The sequence below is a fragment of the Vidua macroura genome, chromosome 7, assembly GCF_024509145.1.
Source record: "Vidua macroura isolate BioBank_ID:100142 chromosome 7, ASM2450914v1, whole genome shotgun sequence".
Lineage (NCBI taxonomy): Eukaryota > Metazoa > Chordata > Aves > Passeriformes > Viduidae > Vidua > Vidua macroura.
Window position 1 is genome coordinate 15,429,261 of NC_071577.1, and position 15,241 is coordinate 15,444,501.

General features: G+C 35.8%; 1 protein-coding gene across 3 annotated transcripts in view; it reads right to left on the reverse strand.

Moving 5' to 3' along the window:
• PARD3B (par-3 family cell polarity regulator beta) overlaps window positions 1-15,241 on the reverse strand; it is a 395,945-nt gene that overhangs the window by 172,558 nt on the left and 208,146 nt on the right. For all 3 annotated transcript variants that reach the window (XM_053982562.1, XM_053982561.1, XM_053982560.1), the window contains exons 14-15: window positions 9,681-9,780; window positions 7,547-7,662 (exon numbers count right to left, since the gene is read on the reverse strand). In XM_053982562.1, the coding sequence (XP_053838537.1) occupies window positions 7,547-7,662; window positions 9,681-9,780 (216 nt within the window). The remainder of the gene's footprint in view (window positions 1-7,546; window positions 7,663-9,680; window positions 9,781-15,241) is intronic.

Here is a 15,241-nt window from a genome sequence, read left to right on the forward strand (position 1 = left end):
TTTTTCCTGGTGAACTCTATCCTTACTCAGCCCTTTCATCATAATGAAGACAGCGCATCATCAATTAGTTTCAGTCAGTGATAGTGCCAGGGACATAATTCTTCTGCTGGTTTTATTTTCTGGGTGAAGCATTTCCCCATCTAGGAGCAGTATAAATCACTTGGCGAAATGGTGTCAATTGCTATCTCACAACCACCACTTAGAAAATGCTGCTTCCTGTTCTAGGTTTGCCCTGAAGTGCTACATACAAAGAGCACAGGTTAAAATCTACAGTAGTGACAAAATACGTGTATCAGGAAGGGTAGACTTGGACTAGCTTCAAATATCTTTGTTCAGTAATTCCCTCTCCTCACCTTTCTTCCACATACGAGCATTTGTTCTGGGGTGACCCAGATATCCACCAGCTACTCACTCTTGAAGGTTTAGGAGTCCTTAATAGACTTCTGCTCACTTCAGTGTTAAAAAGCACAGAGATTACCAAAAAGCTTGCACAAGGGCCAAGAAAAAATTATACTTATGAAGTAGGAAATAAAAAACAAAGGCAAACCTCTTCCAAAATGGCATTTAACACAACATTTGGGATGCCCTGTTCAACACATTTAAAGACAGGAATAAATCACATCCAAACCATGATTCTGGATTCTTTTTCTCTTTTGTACAAGGTTTTCTCTAATTAGATTTTTCAGAACAATTTTGTTAGAACTGATTTAATACTTCAATTCAATTGTATTCAGAGAAGATTCCCCAAGGGATATATCTTGTATGTCAGCACATGAGAATGAAAATGCTTAAGCTTGCACTTGCTATTACTACTACTTGTTGAAGAACCAGAAGTACAGTTGAGGCTATCCACTGGGCACATTTAGCTTTAAATGGAAGTTTTTCTCCTGGCAGAAAAAACCATTGTTTTACAATTTCTCAGCCAGCATGAAACAAATTTCTTCACTTTCTTGTAGTGCCATAACTACTCCTTCTTGAAGGTTATGCTGTTAATTGAGGCCATCATGGCTTCTTTTACACTTTTGTTGTCTTTTCTAATCCTGTCTCACCTCTGCTGCAGAGACACCACACTAGGCTAAAACTCCCCCACTGCACATCTTCCACATGTCATTAACACTTCTTCCAAATTCCTAGGTTTCAACTGCAAGTTCCTATGTAACCTGTCATTCACTGATTGAAAACATTGATAGGGAACAGATTTAAGACAAAGTTTAGACAACATATTTATACGAGTGCTCTTAAGTTACTTCATTATCATCTTTACTTTCTTATAGTAGCTATCCATTAATTTAATTGCTATTTTCTCCCGCTAACACTTTAATAATCTAACTGCATTAACAGATCCACCCAAACTTACACTAAAGCAGCCTAAAAAAATACCACCTCAAGCATGTGTTATCATGCTCTCAGCTGTGTTACCATCACAACTCGTACAATGCTCTCAGTCTGCTCCACAACAAACTTCCTTAAGCCCTAAAAGATTTCTACAAAACCAGTCCAAACAGTTGATATTCTCTTTCGCCCCCTCAACTGCACTGATTTGGTGTAAAACTGAGCAACAGAATTAGCCTTGTTAAAAGCCTCTCTTTTCATACAGAAAAAAAACCAATTTCAGTCTCATTTCACTTTACAGTGTCCCTATCACTTAAGAAACGATTTTGTTTCATTCCTGACTTACAGATCTCACAAACAGAAACTCGAAAGTCATTTAAACTATGAAAATGGCATTGTATTCATTTGTAAAAATTGATTCTGCAGAGTGCCTCAGAAAATATACATCTAATCAGACAGTACTAGAAAGCTACTAATGACATAAGTTAGAATAATGTTAAAATCCCTTTTGGCCCTTGATACCAAAGATAATCGCAGCCATAAGTGATACAGTTTTTCCTGAGCCCATAACATTTTTGTTCTTGAAAAATCTTTCTCTTCCAAAGATGATTTTTAAATTACTGTTATAAGCCAGTAACATTAAAAAGACTCTTAGAATTCTGATCCTCCTTCTCCATTTCCTCATTAATGCTCTAACAAACCTAACTAGCTCCTAAATGCAGTTCTGAAATTGGTTTCAAGTCAAAGCAAACAAATAAATGTATTCCATACATACAACATGGTTAACAAAACAATGACTTTAAAATACCAAACTACTTTTTGTCCCACTAATACCATAACTCTCTCTAGGGACCTCCCAAATGTATTCTTTTAATTGTATCTGAATCCAAACATTGCTTGAAAGACCAATATTCATTAGCTCTGTCTGGTCCTCATTTGCCTATGTTTTGAGATATTTATTTCAGTTTACAGAAATACACTCAGAGTAACAATAATCTGCTTCAGAGCAAACCATGAAGCAGCTAATAGCATCTTGATTGCATTTCCAGATCCTTCTGGATATGGGACACAGGTTTCCCTTTATTTTGAGGAATTTTAAAAGTATGAACTGTGATTGAATGCATCCCTTCACTAACAAAGAAGTTAGCATTTAGTTAAATACTGGCTTCCTTGCAGAATATGCCATACTTTATACCTTGCCCATTTACTTGCTAATTATTCCTAAATAAGTAAGCTGCCCGATATTTTACTAAATATGCCCCAAGGTTAAGGGACTCCAAGTATGCCTAATGATGTTTCAGCAAACAATATTTCACTCATATTTAAAATCAAGTAAAGGACATATCCATTTCTTCAGGCTACAGAGCTTAATCAGTTAAAATTTATGGGGTTTTGCCTTTGATGGGGAAAAGAAGAGGGAATTAAGCAGCACCTTGGGATAGTGGTCATGGGTTATTATACCGACATCCTCAAATATAAATCTACACAGTACTTTTCCTGAATTGATACCCAAGAAAAATGCTATATATTCATATGATTCAATTTCATGTTGCTTCAGGTTAAAACAAGCCACACTTTCATGTGTTTGCATACAATTCCCATGGCTGCAGTTTTTACAGTACATTTTTGCACAGCTTAAATCACTCCTGTGCATAAAGATTTATGGAAAGTAAGGGTGTTGGAGATAGATAATAAGACACCTTCTTTCCTTTCGTTTTCATAAAGCACACTGATTTACACTTTCTAATGCAACATTAAAAACAATTTCACATTAACATTACAAAAATTACCTTTTTAATATAGTTAAAAGAACAAACTATTGAAAATGGATTCTGACAAAATATAGAAATTCTTCTCTAGAGAACTGTGGTAATGCAAGGGAAAATGTGTGTGTATAGAGGTTGTTAAAAGCAAGGAAAAATCATCCTTCCAATGACTTATTTAGAAGCCATTGATTTCTTAATTTTCAATCTGCTGTTGAGTTCCAAAAAAAAGTGTTCCAGTTCAGTGTGAAGAGAAAACACAACATTTATTTCCATCATTTTTTCTTTTGTTTTGCTTATTTTTAACACTGTGCTCTAAGCACAAGTCCAAGCTTTGCATGCAGTGAAACTATGGTCAGTACCAAATCAGACTTTGTTTGGCTCTACATAAATTCTTGAAGCCACAGTTATAAGCAGGATCTTTACTTTGCTAATACATGGATGACCATGGCTGAAGAACAAAAAAAAAAAAGCAAGCAACTGAGAAGATGTGTCAAGTGCCAGGATCAGCAGAAGAAAACAGGGGGGCTGTGCTCTTTTTATCACCACCAGTTCAAAATAAAAGTAGGCAAGGTTAAGAAAAATCTACCATAAGACACAGGATATGAACTCTGCCAGTGATCCAGAAAGTGCTGTCATTATCTCAACACAGCAGCAGGGAAGAACATTAAGACTTATGGCTGACATGGAACTAATCCGTAGCCTATTACTCTGAATGAAGCTGTAAATTTTGAGAAGCATTTGATCACTGTGGAAATGATGGATGCTAAAACAGAGAACTAGTCACCCTGCCCCCATACACTCTGCACAAGGACATCTGTACCGATGAGGCAAGTTCTGCTCAACTCTGCAAAAACATAAAAGAATTATCATTACCACTACACATGCTTTTTTTTCTATTTTTTTTAAATTTCTACAACAGTAGCTCAATAACATACGCCACTGATTTTTATTTTGTTTTTTTAAAGTAGGTTCAAGCAAAAACTAATTCATCTAGAAAGAAACTGAGTTCTTGAAATACACCAGCTTCAGGCAGTGCTACTTTTGGGTCCATGCTATCTGTGAATTTGGCAGTTAAGACTTGTGTCAGCCCACAAGACTCACGGCATGGCAGCCTAAACAAACAGGTGGCAGTGGTTCATACCCTCTGCTCCTGTCCAGCTGCCCAGCCAACAGTCCTGACATGCACCAAGTGTCAATAAACTAAACTCCAGCTGCCCCACTGGCAAGTAACCTACAGCTGGATGTGCCAAGTTCCTTTAACTGCAGGCTTTGCTCTGGAGAGTGACAACAACAAATTGATGCACAATGTTAGCAGTACTGAAGACTTTTTCATCATCCATCCTTATTACCTCATACTATTCACTGAGGATATTAATTTATAGCAATTATTATTTTGTAAATAGCTATGACTGGAAAGCAGATTAAGCACTCAAAGGTTTCTGGGCCTAAATATGTATATAACTGAAAAGAGGAACATCAATGTTAAATGAGTTTTCATTGTGAACCTGTGTAATTATAGACTAATCTTTACGTATTTGCCTCTTGTATATACATTAGGCCTCATCAAAGCCAGGAAGACCCTTACTATACAATTTCACTAGCTCCCTAATTTAATTAATTTATTATTTGCACATAAGGTTCACAATCCATAGTAATATCTGGGTTTTCTTCTGTTTAAGATGTTACCAACCTTTGATGATCCTTTGGATGGTGATATCATTAAGGAATCCTGGCCTTTGTTACTTTGTAATTAGACAATGGGTGCATTACACGCATTTTAAGGTGAAGTAAAATGTTTCTTAAGTGAGTAGCAGTACAGATTTCACATTTGTACCCTGTATTAGATAAATTCTGTTGTCTGCTGAATTTGTGATTGTCATTCTGGGTCTCTAGACCCAATCTGTGAGTGATTTCACTGATCTGTGGAAACACATGATTCAGAGACAACTTGGTTTAAAAAGAAAAACTGCATCTAAATCACATGTTCTAAAGTCTCAGAGCTCTCCTCCTGGACTCCAGTTCTGTGGTTTTTTTTCTATTCGTCCGGTCAGATTTATTTTTGAGACGACTAGCAGAGCTTGAGAACAAAAGAAATGTAGTAAGTGGACAGTGTCCCATGACTACTGGAAAAATAGGGCCTAGAACTTTTCAGAGAAAGGACATCTCCCCTTTGTTATCAAATTTGCTGGAAGATGACTTCACTATTTCCTTTTTTTTCACCAGCGCACTGAAATCAGTAATGAGTACACAACTGCATGCTGGGGTGAGAAGTCACTACTGGTCATGATTGCAGTTAAGTAAGAAGCAAGCAAAAAATCCCCTAAGAAATAACTTTGCTTTCCCAAAAATCCATCCATCCTGGAACGTGTATTATATGAAAGCTCGATTTGGAAGCACATTTTTTTATACCAAACTATTGGGATTTTATTTGTATTTGAAGCACTTTATGTTGCAGTTACTTCACTTGAGATTTTCATGCTTCTGTTCCATTTTCTCTTTCAGACAGCAGCTTCTGCTTAAAGTCTTTCAAAAGGCAGAAGGCCAATCACGGTACTTCACTGCTTGCTAGAGAATGACTGTAAAAGGTCCCAGCTTTCATCATCCTCAGTTTCATTAACTGCCAAGCTACGTGCAAGGAATTTTACTTCATCTGTTATTTATAAAACAATATGGTGCAGATCTTTCATAGTCCCTCCAATTCCTTATATGTGTGTCTCAAGTAGATTTACCTTCACATAGTCAGACTGGTTATTACCCTTTGTATTTTTTAATTTTATAACACATGGGGACTTTCCAACAGCTACCTTCTACAGGCAACAATTTTTGAACACTCTAAACGTGTTTTGTTTTATTTTTGCATCCAATTTTATTTTAGTTTTTAGCCACCGTGATTTAATGAGTCATGTATATTCTCAAAGGATTGCTCCTGGGTGTCAGGAGCAGATTGTGTGTAGAACTTGAAGTATGAGTTACCTGGCAGTTCTGAATATACTCTCACACATGCTCCCATTGCCTAATTTTACACTGGTGCTCGTGAGCATTCTTTCCTGGGACTTCTATGGCAGCTGGAAGCAAACCTTTCTAAAAGAAGGCTCAGTAAAGTTGAGCATTCATTTTTCTTGTAGACTACATACAATATATGTTTTGACTCAAGTCTCTAAACCTAATCATTTTTTGAGGAGCATTTTCACTCTTTAAAAATACCTAATGCATTACTCTTCATCAAAACACTGGAAGAGAAGAGCAAATGACATATTTTGCCTGGTCATGCAGTAGTGTTATAATTCTGCCTTAAGACCTTTCTTCAATTAATTCATATCCATTCTTAGGCATTTCATGCATTAATAACTGTCGGGCTTTCCTTACATGCCATTAGAGGAGTACACCCATTTAATGTTACATCAAAATACCCTATTAAGATGACAATAAAAATCAACAATACAAAACCTACAACCAGTCTGGAACATTTCATGGAAAAAAAAACCTGCAAGGTAAGAAAAAGCTACCTTGAAACTGTATATAAAATGAATGACTTTCTATTAAAGGTGTAGCAGATCTGATCCAACAAAGCACACAAATCTGTTATTAAAGATATCCCAATGGTAGTCCTCAAAGTTTCCCCATCAACACTGGAGTTCGAAAAAAACCAAAACCAACCAACAGTAAAAGAGTGAGCGTGGCCAAGTAGAATAAAAAGGAAAAAGAAAACCTTATTTGGTTTTCTTTGAGACTTAACAAGCTTTCTTGAACCCTCACTAAAACATGGCTTGGTTTTTCAGCAGCAATAACCCTTCAATCTTCCACCTGCAAATGTTTTCCTGATATTGAAAGAGCCTTTTACTTACTACTTCACCCCCCTGCAAGATTTCCTGCACAGCACTGATGGGTAGAAAACCATAACTTGACACTCTTCAAGCATTTATAAAGATCTACTGCAACATTTTGCCTGTGCTTGTCATTGTCAATGAAGAAATAAGCAACTTGTGTTAGGAATGTTACCCTTTGTCCGGTGTAGTTTTACAATCATTTATATTTTATAAAAGAAATTATTTTTGTGATTGCTGGTTTTACTTTATATTTTAGACATACAAAACTTGTACAGCATTCTTTCAGCTCATTTTTCCATCATTCCCCCTTTTCCTCAGCTAGGATTTCAATACAATGGGCCTTTACAAAAAAAAAAAAAAAAAAAAAAAAAAAAAAAAAAAACCACAAAAAAAACCCCAAAAAACCCAACCAAACAAAACCAAACAAAAAACTAACAAACTTTCTTCAACTCCAATAAAAAGGGTATTTGCAAATAGCTGCTAGAGGAGGCTGACCATTGTCCCCATCAGTGTAGCTCCTCTGCAAAATTTACTCCCTGATGTTAGTGTTAAAGAAACAGAAATGGTGCAGATGGGCTAAAGCTAAAAAGCTGACCTATGTGTCACCCCAGCCCTTCTTACCCAGATCCATGCTTTTTGAGGCTTTCAGATTAATTGATTCAGACTGCTTGGCTGGTGTCAAAGATCTGAAGTTGATGTGCTGATCTGTTAAATGCACTGCTGAATTTATGATAGGGCTGTAGGGAGGAAAAAAAAGTTATGTAAAATATTAAGGTACCAGTTCAAACCACAAGTGAACTAATTAAAGAATGCACAAATATATGTTCCTTTCTCCAGTTGCTTACAGCATGCTTTTTTCAAATCAGATATTGATCCTCAACTTCCTTTTCTGAGACTTAACACTTTTAGTCACTTGGTGTCTCATCACAGATGGAAATATAAATGTAAATGATCAGCAATAACTTTCTTTTCATTTTGCTAGTTCTATCTAACCACTGCATTTCCAAATAACATGCTACAGAATGTTGGAGAAATACTGGCAATGTACCTGGATCAATTTTACTTTATCTGCTAATACAAAATTATTTTATAGCCTTGCACTACTTATGCAGAGGCTGGAGGTCTTATGGAGCATGCTATGACTGCAGAATTCCAAGGTATTGTGTTTGCTTGCTTTGATTTTTATTTTGGTCTTTTTTTTTTTTTTTTTCATTCTTTCACTTTAAGGCAACCTTCTAAACATTTCAAAATTGCACCTGAGTGAAACTCCAAGTAACTTTCAGTTCAAAATGTAACACCTCAATGCAATCTGAAATCTTACATGTCTCTTTTTTGACTAGAAACAGAAATTATTATTCTTTTAAGTAGTCTTAAGCAAAAAACCCAAAAATATTTCGTTCCAAATTTAGTTTCAATTAGCTTTACAGTGTCAAAACACTTTCCTAAGTATTTTCCTATGCATTTTGTTGAAATGCAATTTCAGTGAAATCAGTGTGACTTGACACAGCAATTCAATTTCAAGAGAACTTTAGTTCCAAATGGAAAAGCAATACAACACTGTAAAAGTCAGGGTGAGACAAAGTACCTGTAAATTCATCATCATTTTAATACATCATTAGCTTTTAAGAGAATGTTTTTCTCTTAGTTTGCTGGAAAAATTAGGAACAGATTCTAACTAACAACTGCCGTTGAGAATGTAATGCTGAATTGCAGTGATCTATGTAGGTTTATCATGTCATACATACCTGCCGGGAGACCAGAAAGAACAAAATTATTCTAGTGTAACTACTCTATGTTAGCAAAATGAAAATAGATATGAAAGTCTTGTATAGAGCATTCAAGGTATCCATAATAAAATATATCTACTCTTTGATGCAACCAATCACGTAAGGGTAGTTTTTACTCACACCCCAGCACACAAGGACATGGCTACATTTTTAGCTGAAATGCATACTTTCTTAATAGCATTGCAGTAGATGCATGACTATCAAAACTGAACACATAGCAAATGAGGAAACAATGTTCAATGGTGCATTTCAGCATCATCATCAGGATTGGTTGCATTCCTCATCATCAGGAGAGGCTTTGATTTGAATCCTGTGCTACTTGAGATAGAGAGAGTATGAGCCGTTGTGAACTTCAACATGTTTACATTTTTTTCTGCACCTCCAAACTTCTGTATTTACTAAGGAAATTGGTGCTTATAGCTGCTATCATGGCAGACTTTGCAGAAGTATCTGAAAAATCTGCCCAACACCTTTACAACTGGTAAAGTGTTCATTAATTTTTCTCCTACACATTTCAGAGTTCAGACTTATGAAAATTCATTTTGTAATCTCAAGAATATCTTCATGCGATGTAAGGAGATTCAGTTTCTTACAAACTGTGTTTGGCTTGGACTTTTAAAGCTTTATGAGACTTCACACAGCATTTACACATTGCACCCACAGTACAGTTCTAAATTAACTTTTTTTTTAATTGGGATTATGCTTTGGGATTTTTTTTTGTTTCAGTGAACACAAGACAGGTATCATCTATCATGGATAGCAGGCACACTGCAGCTTATGTACAACTGAAATCAACAACACACTAAATGCTAAAATAACATTCACAGCTTATGTTAAAAGACCTTCCGGGTGACTAAAGAAAGTGGTACAAATTTAAAAAAAAGAGGTTTTATAATAAATTAGAACTATTATCACAACCACTACTGAGCAATTAGTGCTGTAACTATTAAGAAGAGCTGAAGTCCAACCTGTGATTATAATCCTCATTCAGTAGGTCCTCACTAGGATGTGGTGGGAGAGGTGGAGGCGTTTCGTTTTCACCATTGCCATGATCAGAAACTGGAAATTCTGAAACAAAATTAGAAAGGGGTTAAATAACCTGCAGAAACAGCTACATTATACCAGTTCACTGACTGATGACTGGAAGGCCTTAAGCAATCCTGAAGTAAATCACAAATTATTCAAATCCCTAAACTAACTAAACTAGAATTAAAATCAAGCAGAAAATACACCAAGCAGAAAATACACCCCTTGGGATTTTCCTGAAGAGCTGATTTTCGGATTTGCATATACATAATTAAAGGTAAATATAGGGAAACTTTGTACTTATAGTGAAGTTGAGTGCAAGGCACAAATTGCTTTATTCCATTTTAGTGGAGTGCTTTACTCCATTTTTAACTTCTCCATAGCTGCATTCAAAATGATTATCGGTTCATCATTTCAGTCCCTTTGATAGGGAGCATTTATCACCTTTCATGTACAGAAGAGAACCACATTCTCAGCAAAAGATCAGAAGAAGAAAAATTTCTATTATTCTATAGCAAGAGAACAAAGAGACATTTCTTAATTACAGTCTTCACTTTCCTACCATTACTGCAACTCCTTCTTTACCTTTACAAACAGCATCCAGCTAACTCTAGAAAATTACTTTTTACAAAGACAAATATAAACTACTCAAACCATTCAGTGGTTTGCTAAGCAACAACACTTAAATACCTGCAATACTTCATAAGACTGCTGTTCTCACTGTAGGCCAGTTCATTACTGTCCTGTAAATCCACTTCTCAACCCAAAGGTATAATCTTAGAAAAAGTCCCTGCATTTTTCAATGTAGAATATGTCTTCACCTCTACCAAACTTAATAGGAAACATGGACACTTCCTTGGGTTTCAATGGCAGGTAAGCAATCTAAAGATAATAACATGTCACACCTTAATGTGACCTATTCTGTTTCATGGAACATTGGCAGCCTTTTTGTACAATCCTGTATGAAAGCATTAACCTAACCTGAGAGAAAAAGGGTCAGCAAGGAGGGATCAAAGAAGAAAGCAATAGATTTTATTTATTTGATAAGAGCACTCACATAGCAAACAAAAGATATTGGGGGAATATTACAACAAAAAAACTCCCCCCCCCAAAAACAAACAAAAAAACAACCTCCACAAACCTATTAGCTCAAGAATCCTATAAAATTCCTATCGGCTGGATAGTCTCCTAAAGATGAGAATAAGAAAAAATAGCTCAAACCCTCTATCTCAGGAAAAGTGTGAGCATTATCAAAAGAAAGTGAGGATAAGCAGATGAGGAAGAAAGTTTTGATGAGACCTTAAAAAATGATTGCCAGTCTGATGTAAAATAAGGTATGCTACCTTACATACACACACAGGCTTCTTCACTGTGATGCCTATTCTTTTAGGTTTGAATTTAAGAACAGGAAACAAATGAGAAGTAAAAGGCAAGTTCTCACAGGAAAAAGAACTTAGAACAAAAGAGGAACTCATATTGTTCAATGTGATACCAAATGTAGCTACCAAAAGGAAGGAGACTACGAAGTTCTGCAAAAAGGCTGCAGGACATTAGTAAGAAACGCAGGTGAGATTCCCTGTCAGAGACTGCAAAGTGATGCACTCCTGAGACTTACACAAAGGCTCTTACAGCTCTCTAACAGCACACTAGATGTGCACTGCATTGTTATTTCAATATATGCTTAGTGATGTCAAAGGGAAGCAATCATTTACAAGTGCAAAAAAGTCCAAACACTCCAACTAGAATTCAACAGTTAATGGTGTGCCTCATTTTTAAAGTGTCTTAAGGTTTCATTCTTCCTATCTGAAAAATTACGTAGTATAATTCAGAAGCGTATTGAAAAGGTAGCAAGGATAGTTGGACACAAGCATAAACACTCCTACAAGGACCACAGATTAGAATTCTTTAGTTTAGAGAAAGAAGCAATAAAAGGGGATACAAGAGGAGTCTATGAAACTGTAGAAGCCATGCTTAAGGTGAAAAGGAAGCTCCCATCATTTCATGCACAGTAACAAGAAGGCAACTAGTTTAACTATCAAGTAGCACGCCTAGGACAAACACAAAATTGTGTTTTTCACAGAACTCACTGCCATGAAGATACTTCGGAAAAAAGTATTTTGAAAAAGACCAATATTTTAAAAATGTACCAAAAGTTAGAGATGTATCCATGGCCCAATGGTTTAGACAGAACCTTTGACTTAGGAAGTCCCTAAACCACTGATTATCAAAAGTAGGAAAGAGATGCCTGATGGAAAAAAATTAACACCCCCCTCCACCCAAAAACAAAAGAAAAAAAACCCACAAACGAAAAAACAAAAAAAAACTAAAAAAAAAAAAACAACCAAAACCCCAAACCCACAAAAAAAACAACAAACTAAAAAAAAAGTAGAGCCACACCACACTTACACTGTGGTTAGCCTTTTTGAGCAGACTCCTATAGCTATGGCAGGAGACTGAGCATATCATGCAGTTATACTAAATTGATTCACAGTAATTGGTACATCATTTCACCAAGGCTGTTTGATCATGGGTTACCACTGGTATTTTTTTACAGTAACAAAAGGATATACACAGAAAAACGTCAGACTTCCTCAGTGAATCGGAAATGATCACAAGGGATTACAGCTCCCAGTAAAATGGGAGCAGCAGCCAGAGAATGAGAGAATTTAACCTAAGGGGCAGTCACTGGCTCTATGTTCAAGACCTCAGGAAATGACCCTAACAGATCCAGGTAAATCTAAGCATTGAACAAAATGTATTGAATTTTCAGATATTAAATAGACTAAGAGAGTAAAAAAGAGTAACTCAGGCAGAGTAAAAATTGAGTCTGTCTATAATACATGTGCAGCATTTACAAGGAAAATCTAAATAATTAAAAATTTCACTTCTTAATGTTCTATCCTGATGTTACCACGTATGTATGAAGCAGGGGTGCTTGTACAACCATGAGGATTCAGCAGGCTATGGTAGTAGCAAAAGTTTGATTATTTTAGTACTTAACAGAGAGATGACAGCATTTTCCCTATAACTATTTATAATATAGGGTTATAAGAAATATATCAGAATCTCTAATGAAACACATTCCAGTAATCTTTCAACACCAGAAATGTAAAGCTGCTAGCACTGAAGTATCAATTCTCAAAAAGATTGTTCTAAAAAACACCGTGAAACAGCTTGGCAGCAAAAGAAGTGAAGACCTGAAGGCAGCAAGTGTTATTCATGCAAAAATAGAACAAACACTGGCATTTCAATATTGGATCACTATTCCCTCTCCCTTTATTTAAATATCCACAGGCAAGACAAAATTTAATGTTTTGGCTATAAGCACTTTTCCTCAGACATTAGTTTTTCTTGCTCATGTATAATAAAAAAGACTCTTAAAAGAGACAGTAATATTAGTAGGCCAAGCTTCAGTGTATTTTTGCTGAGCTTTTATATGAATTGTATTGGTAGGAGCAGTGAATGGTACTGGAAATAACTTATTAGAAAACATTAATTAAGAAAGTGACATTTTATGAAACATAATACAGCTCCTACATTAAATTCTTACATCAGATCCCATATTATGTTAAGAATCTCTTCTGTGTTTTATTATTCTTTGTAAAAATGTACCAACTGTACGTTGGTACATTCAAGATGTAGACAGGACACTGTGAGCATGTATAAGGATTTGTTCCTGCCTGACACAAGAAGCTCACTAGGTCTGTGGCTCATGTCCTTAAACAGACACACAACCTAAAGTTCATAGCTGAGATAAAGGAGTGTTGTGCACAGCTAAAGAGTTTCACCCTTATAGATGCCTTGAAACATTGAGGACAAAACTTTTAAAGAAACAATGCAAAAAAATATTTAAACCAGTGATAGTAGGAAATAGGTGACAGACTCATATGGAAAGCAGAATGAGCATTAGCTCAATAGTAATTAATACTATGATTTCAAAGTAAGAGAAATATTTCTGCAATGTGTGAGACTAGCTTAAGCCCAAATTGTCTTTCACCAAAACAATTTCTTATCAGAGCCGTCCCACAGCCCTCCTGCTGCAAGTGCTTATGCAGTTTTCCATTAAGATCACGGAAATTTTACTCATCAAATGCCAAATCTTCAACAGAAATCAGAATACAATGATATCCTGAGCAAGTGGTAGCAACATCTTTGCCATCTTTTGTCCACTGACTCCAATTCCAACCACTTTCCAAGACATGGCTGTGAAGACCCAGCCATGCCAAACACTCCCTGTGCCAGCAGCACTCCAAAGCTTCCTTTTCACATGTGACACGTTCTCTTCTGAGGCCATCACTTTTTTTGCTATGATGCCTTCTTACCATAATTCTTTAACTAAAAAGAAGCCTATTTAAAATAATTTTATGACTGAGCTGAAAACTAGCCATCCTGATTTTTGGATTGCACTTGAAGAATCCTTATGTGAAAGTACAACTCTTCCCCATACTTTGTTTTGAATTCAAGTGACAGGTTAGCAGTTGCCATTCATCTGCATCTATGGCTTCAGAGCATTTGTTTTTATGGTTTTTAAGGCAGCATTTAAAGGTATTTGCTGCTTTCTGATATTTCTTTGGTAATGCCCAACTCTACAGAGTCGGCTAGCTCTAAGGATTGGACCCTTTTCTCCTGAAACTACAGAATGAGCATAAATTCCAAACAAGAGAAACATAAGGTAGATCTAAGCAAAAGGATCTGATCTTTGAATATTTACAATGCTTCAGACCTAATTCTTTGCCTGGAGTCACACTGTGAAAATATTTAAGTCAACACAAATAAGTTACACCTAAATTCTATGGGAGTTTCTCTTAAATTTTACAGATAAGGGCTCTTTGGTTTTGATTAAAAGTATCCCACACAGTCATCACAGCAGCCTATGAAATTACTTTTTGCAGGCTACCCTGATTCCACAGTTGTCTAGGAAAGTGGGAAAGATCATGCATAATTCAACTACATCAAAGAAAATCTTTTTTCCCTACTGAAAAGTATTTAACTACGTGCTTGACTTGAAGAATGAGAGCACACTTAAAAGGATAGGGGTCAAGACCATCACAAATACTTAAACTTTTCAAATAACTAGTACTTTGCTGAGTCAGGAGCAAATTGGACAGATAGTACAGAATGCCATCAGAAATTAAAAAAGACAGGAAAAGAAGTCGCCTTGAATGCTCTTACTTGTATGCTTCCAAATGCTCCCACATGTAGGTTTTCTTTGCACAATTTACACAATTACCTAATTCTTTTTAATGAGTTCATTAATATAATTCCAATTTGTAAATTAAGGGAATGTTTCTAACCTTTGAACACATTTTACCTTAAAATCTAAAATAAGCAAGTGCACATTTCGAACATCATGTTTTAGTATAAATTAATTAAGCCTATAATAACCTAGGACATAATCTAAAAATTAAATGTAAAAATCATTGCGCTCATTAAGGATATATAGAAAATAAACATTTTGACAACATATATTTTGCACTCATCATTTGTTTTTTATCCAGCCTTA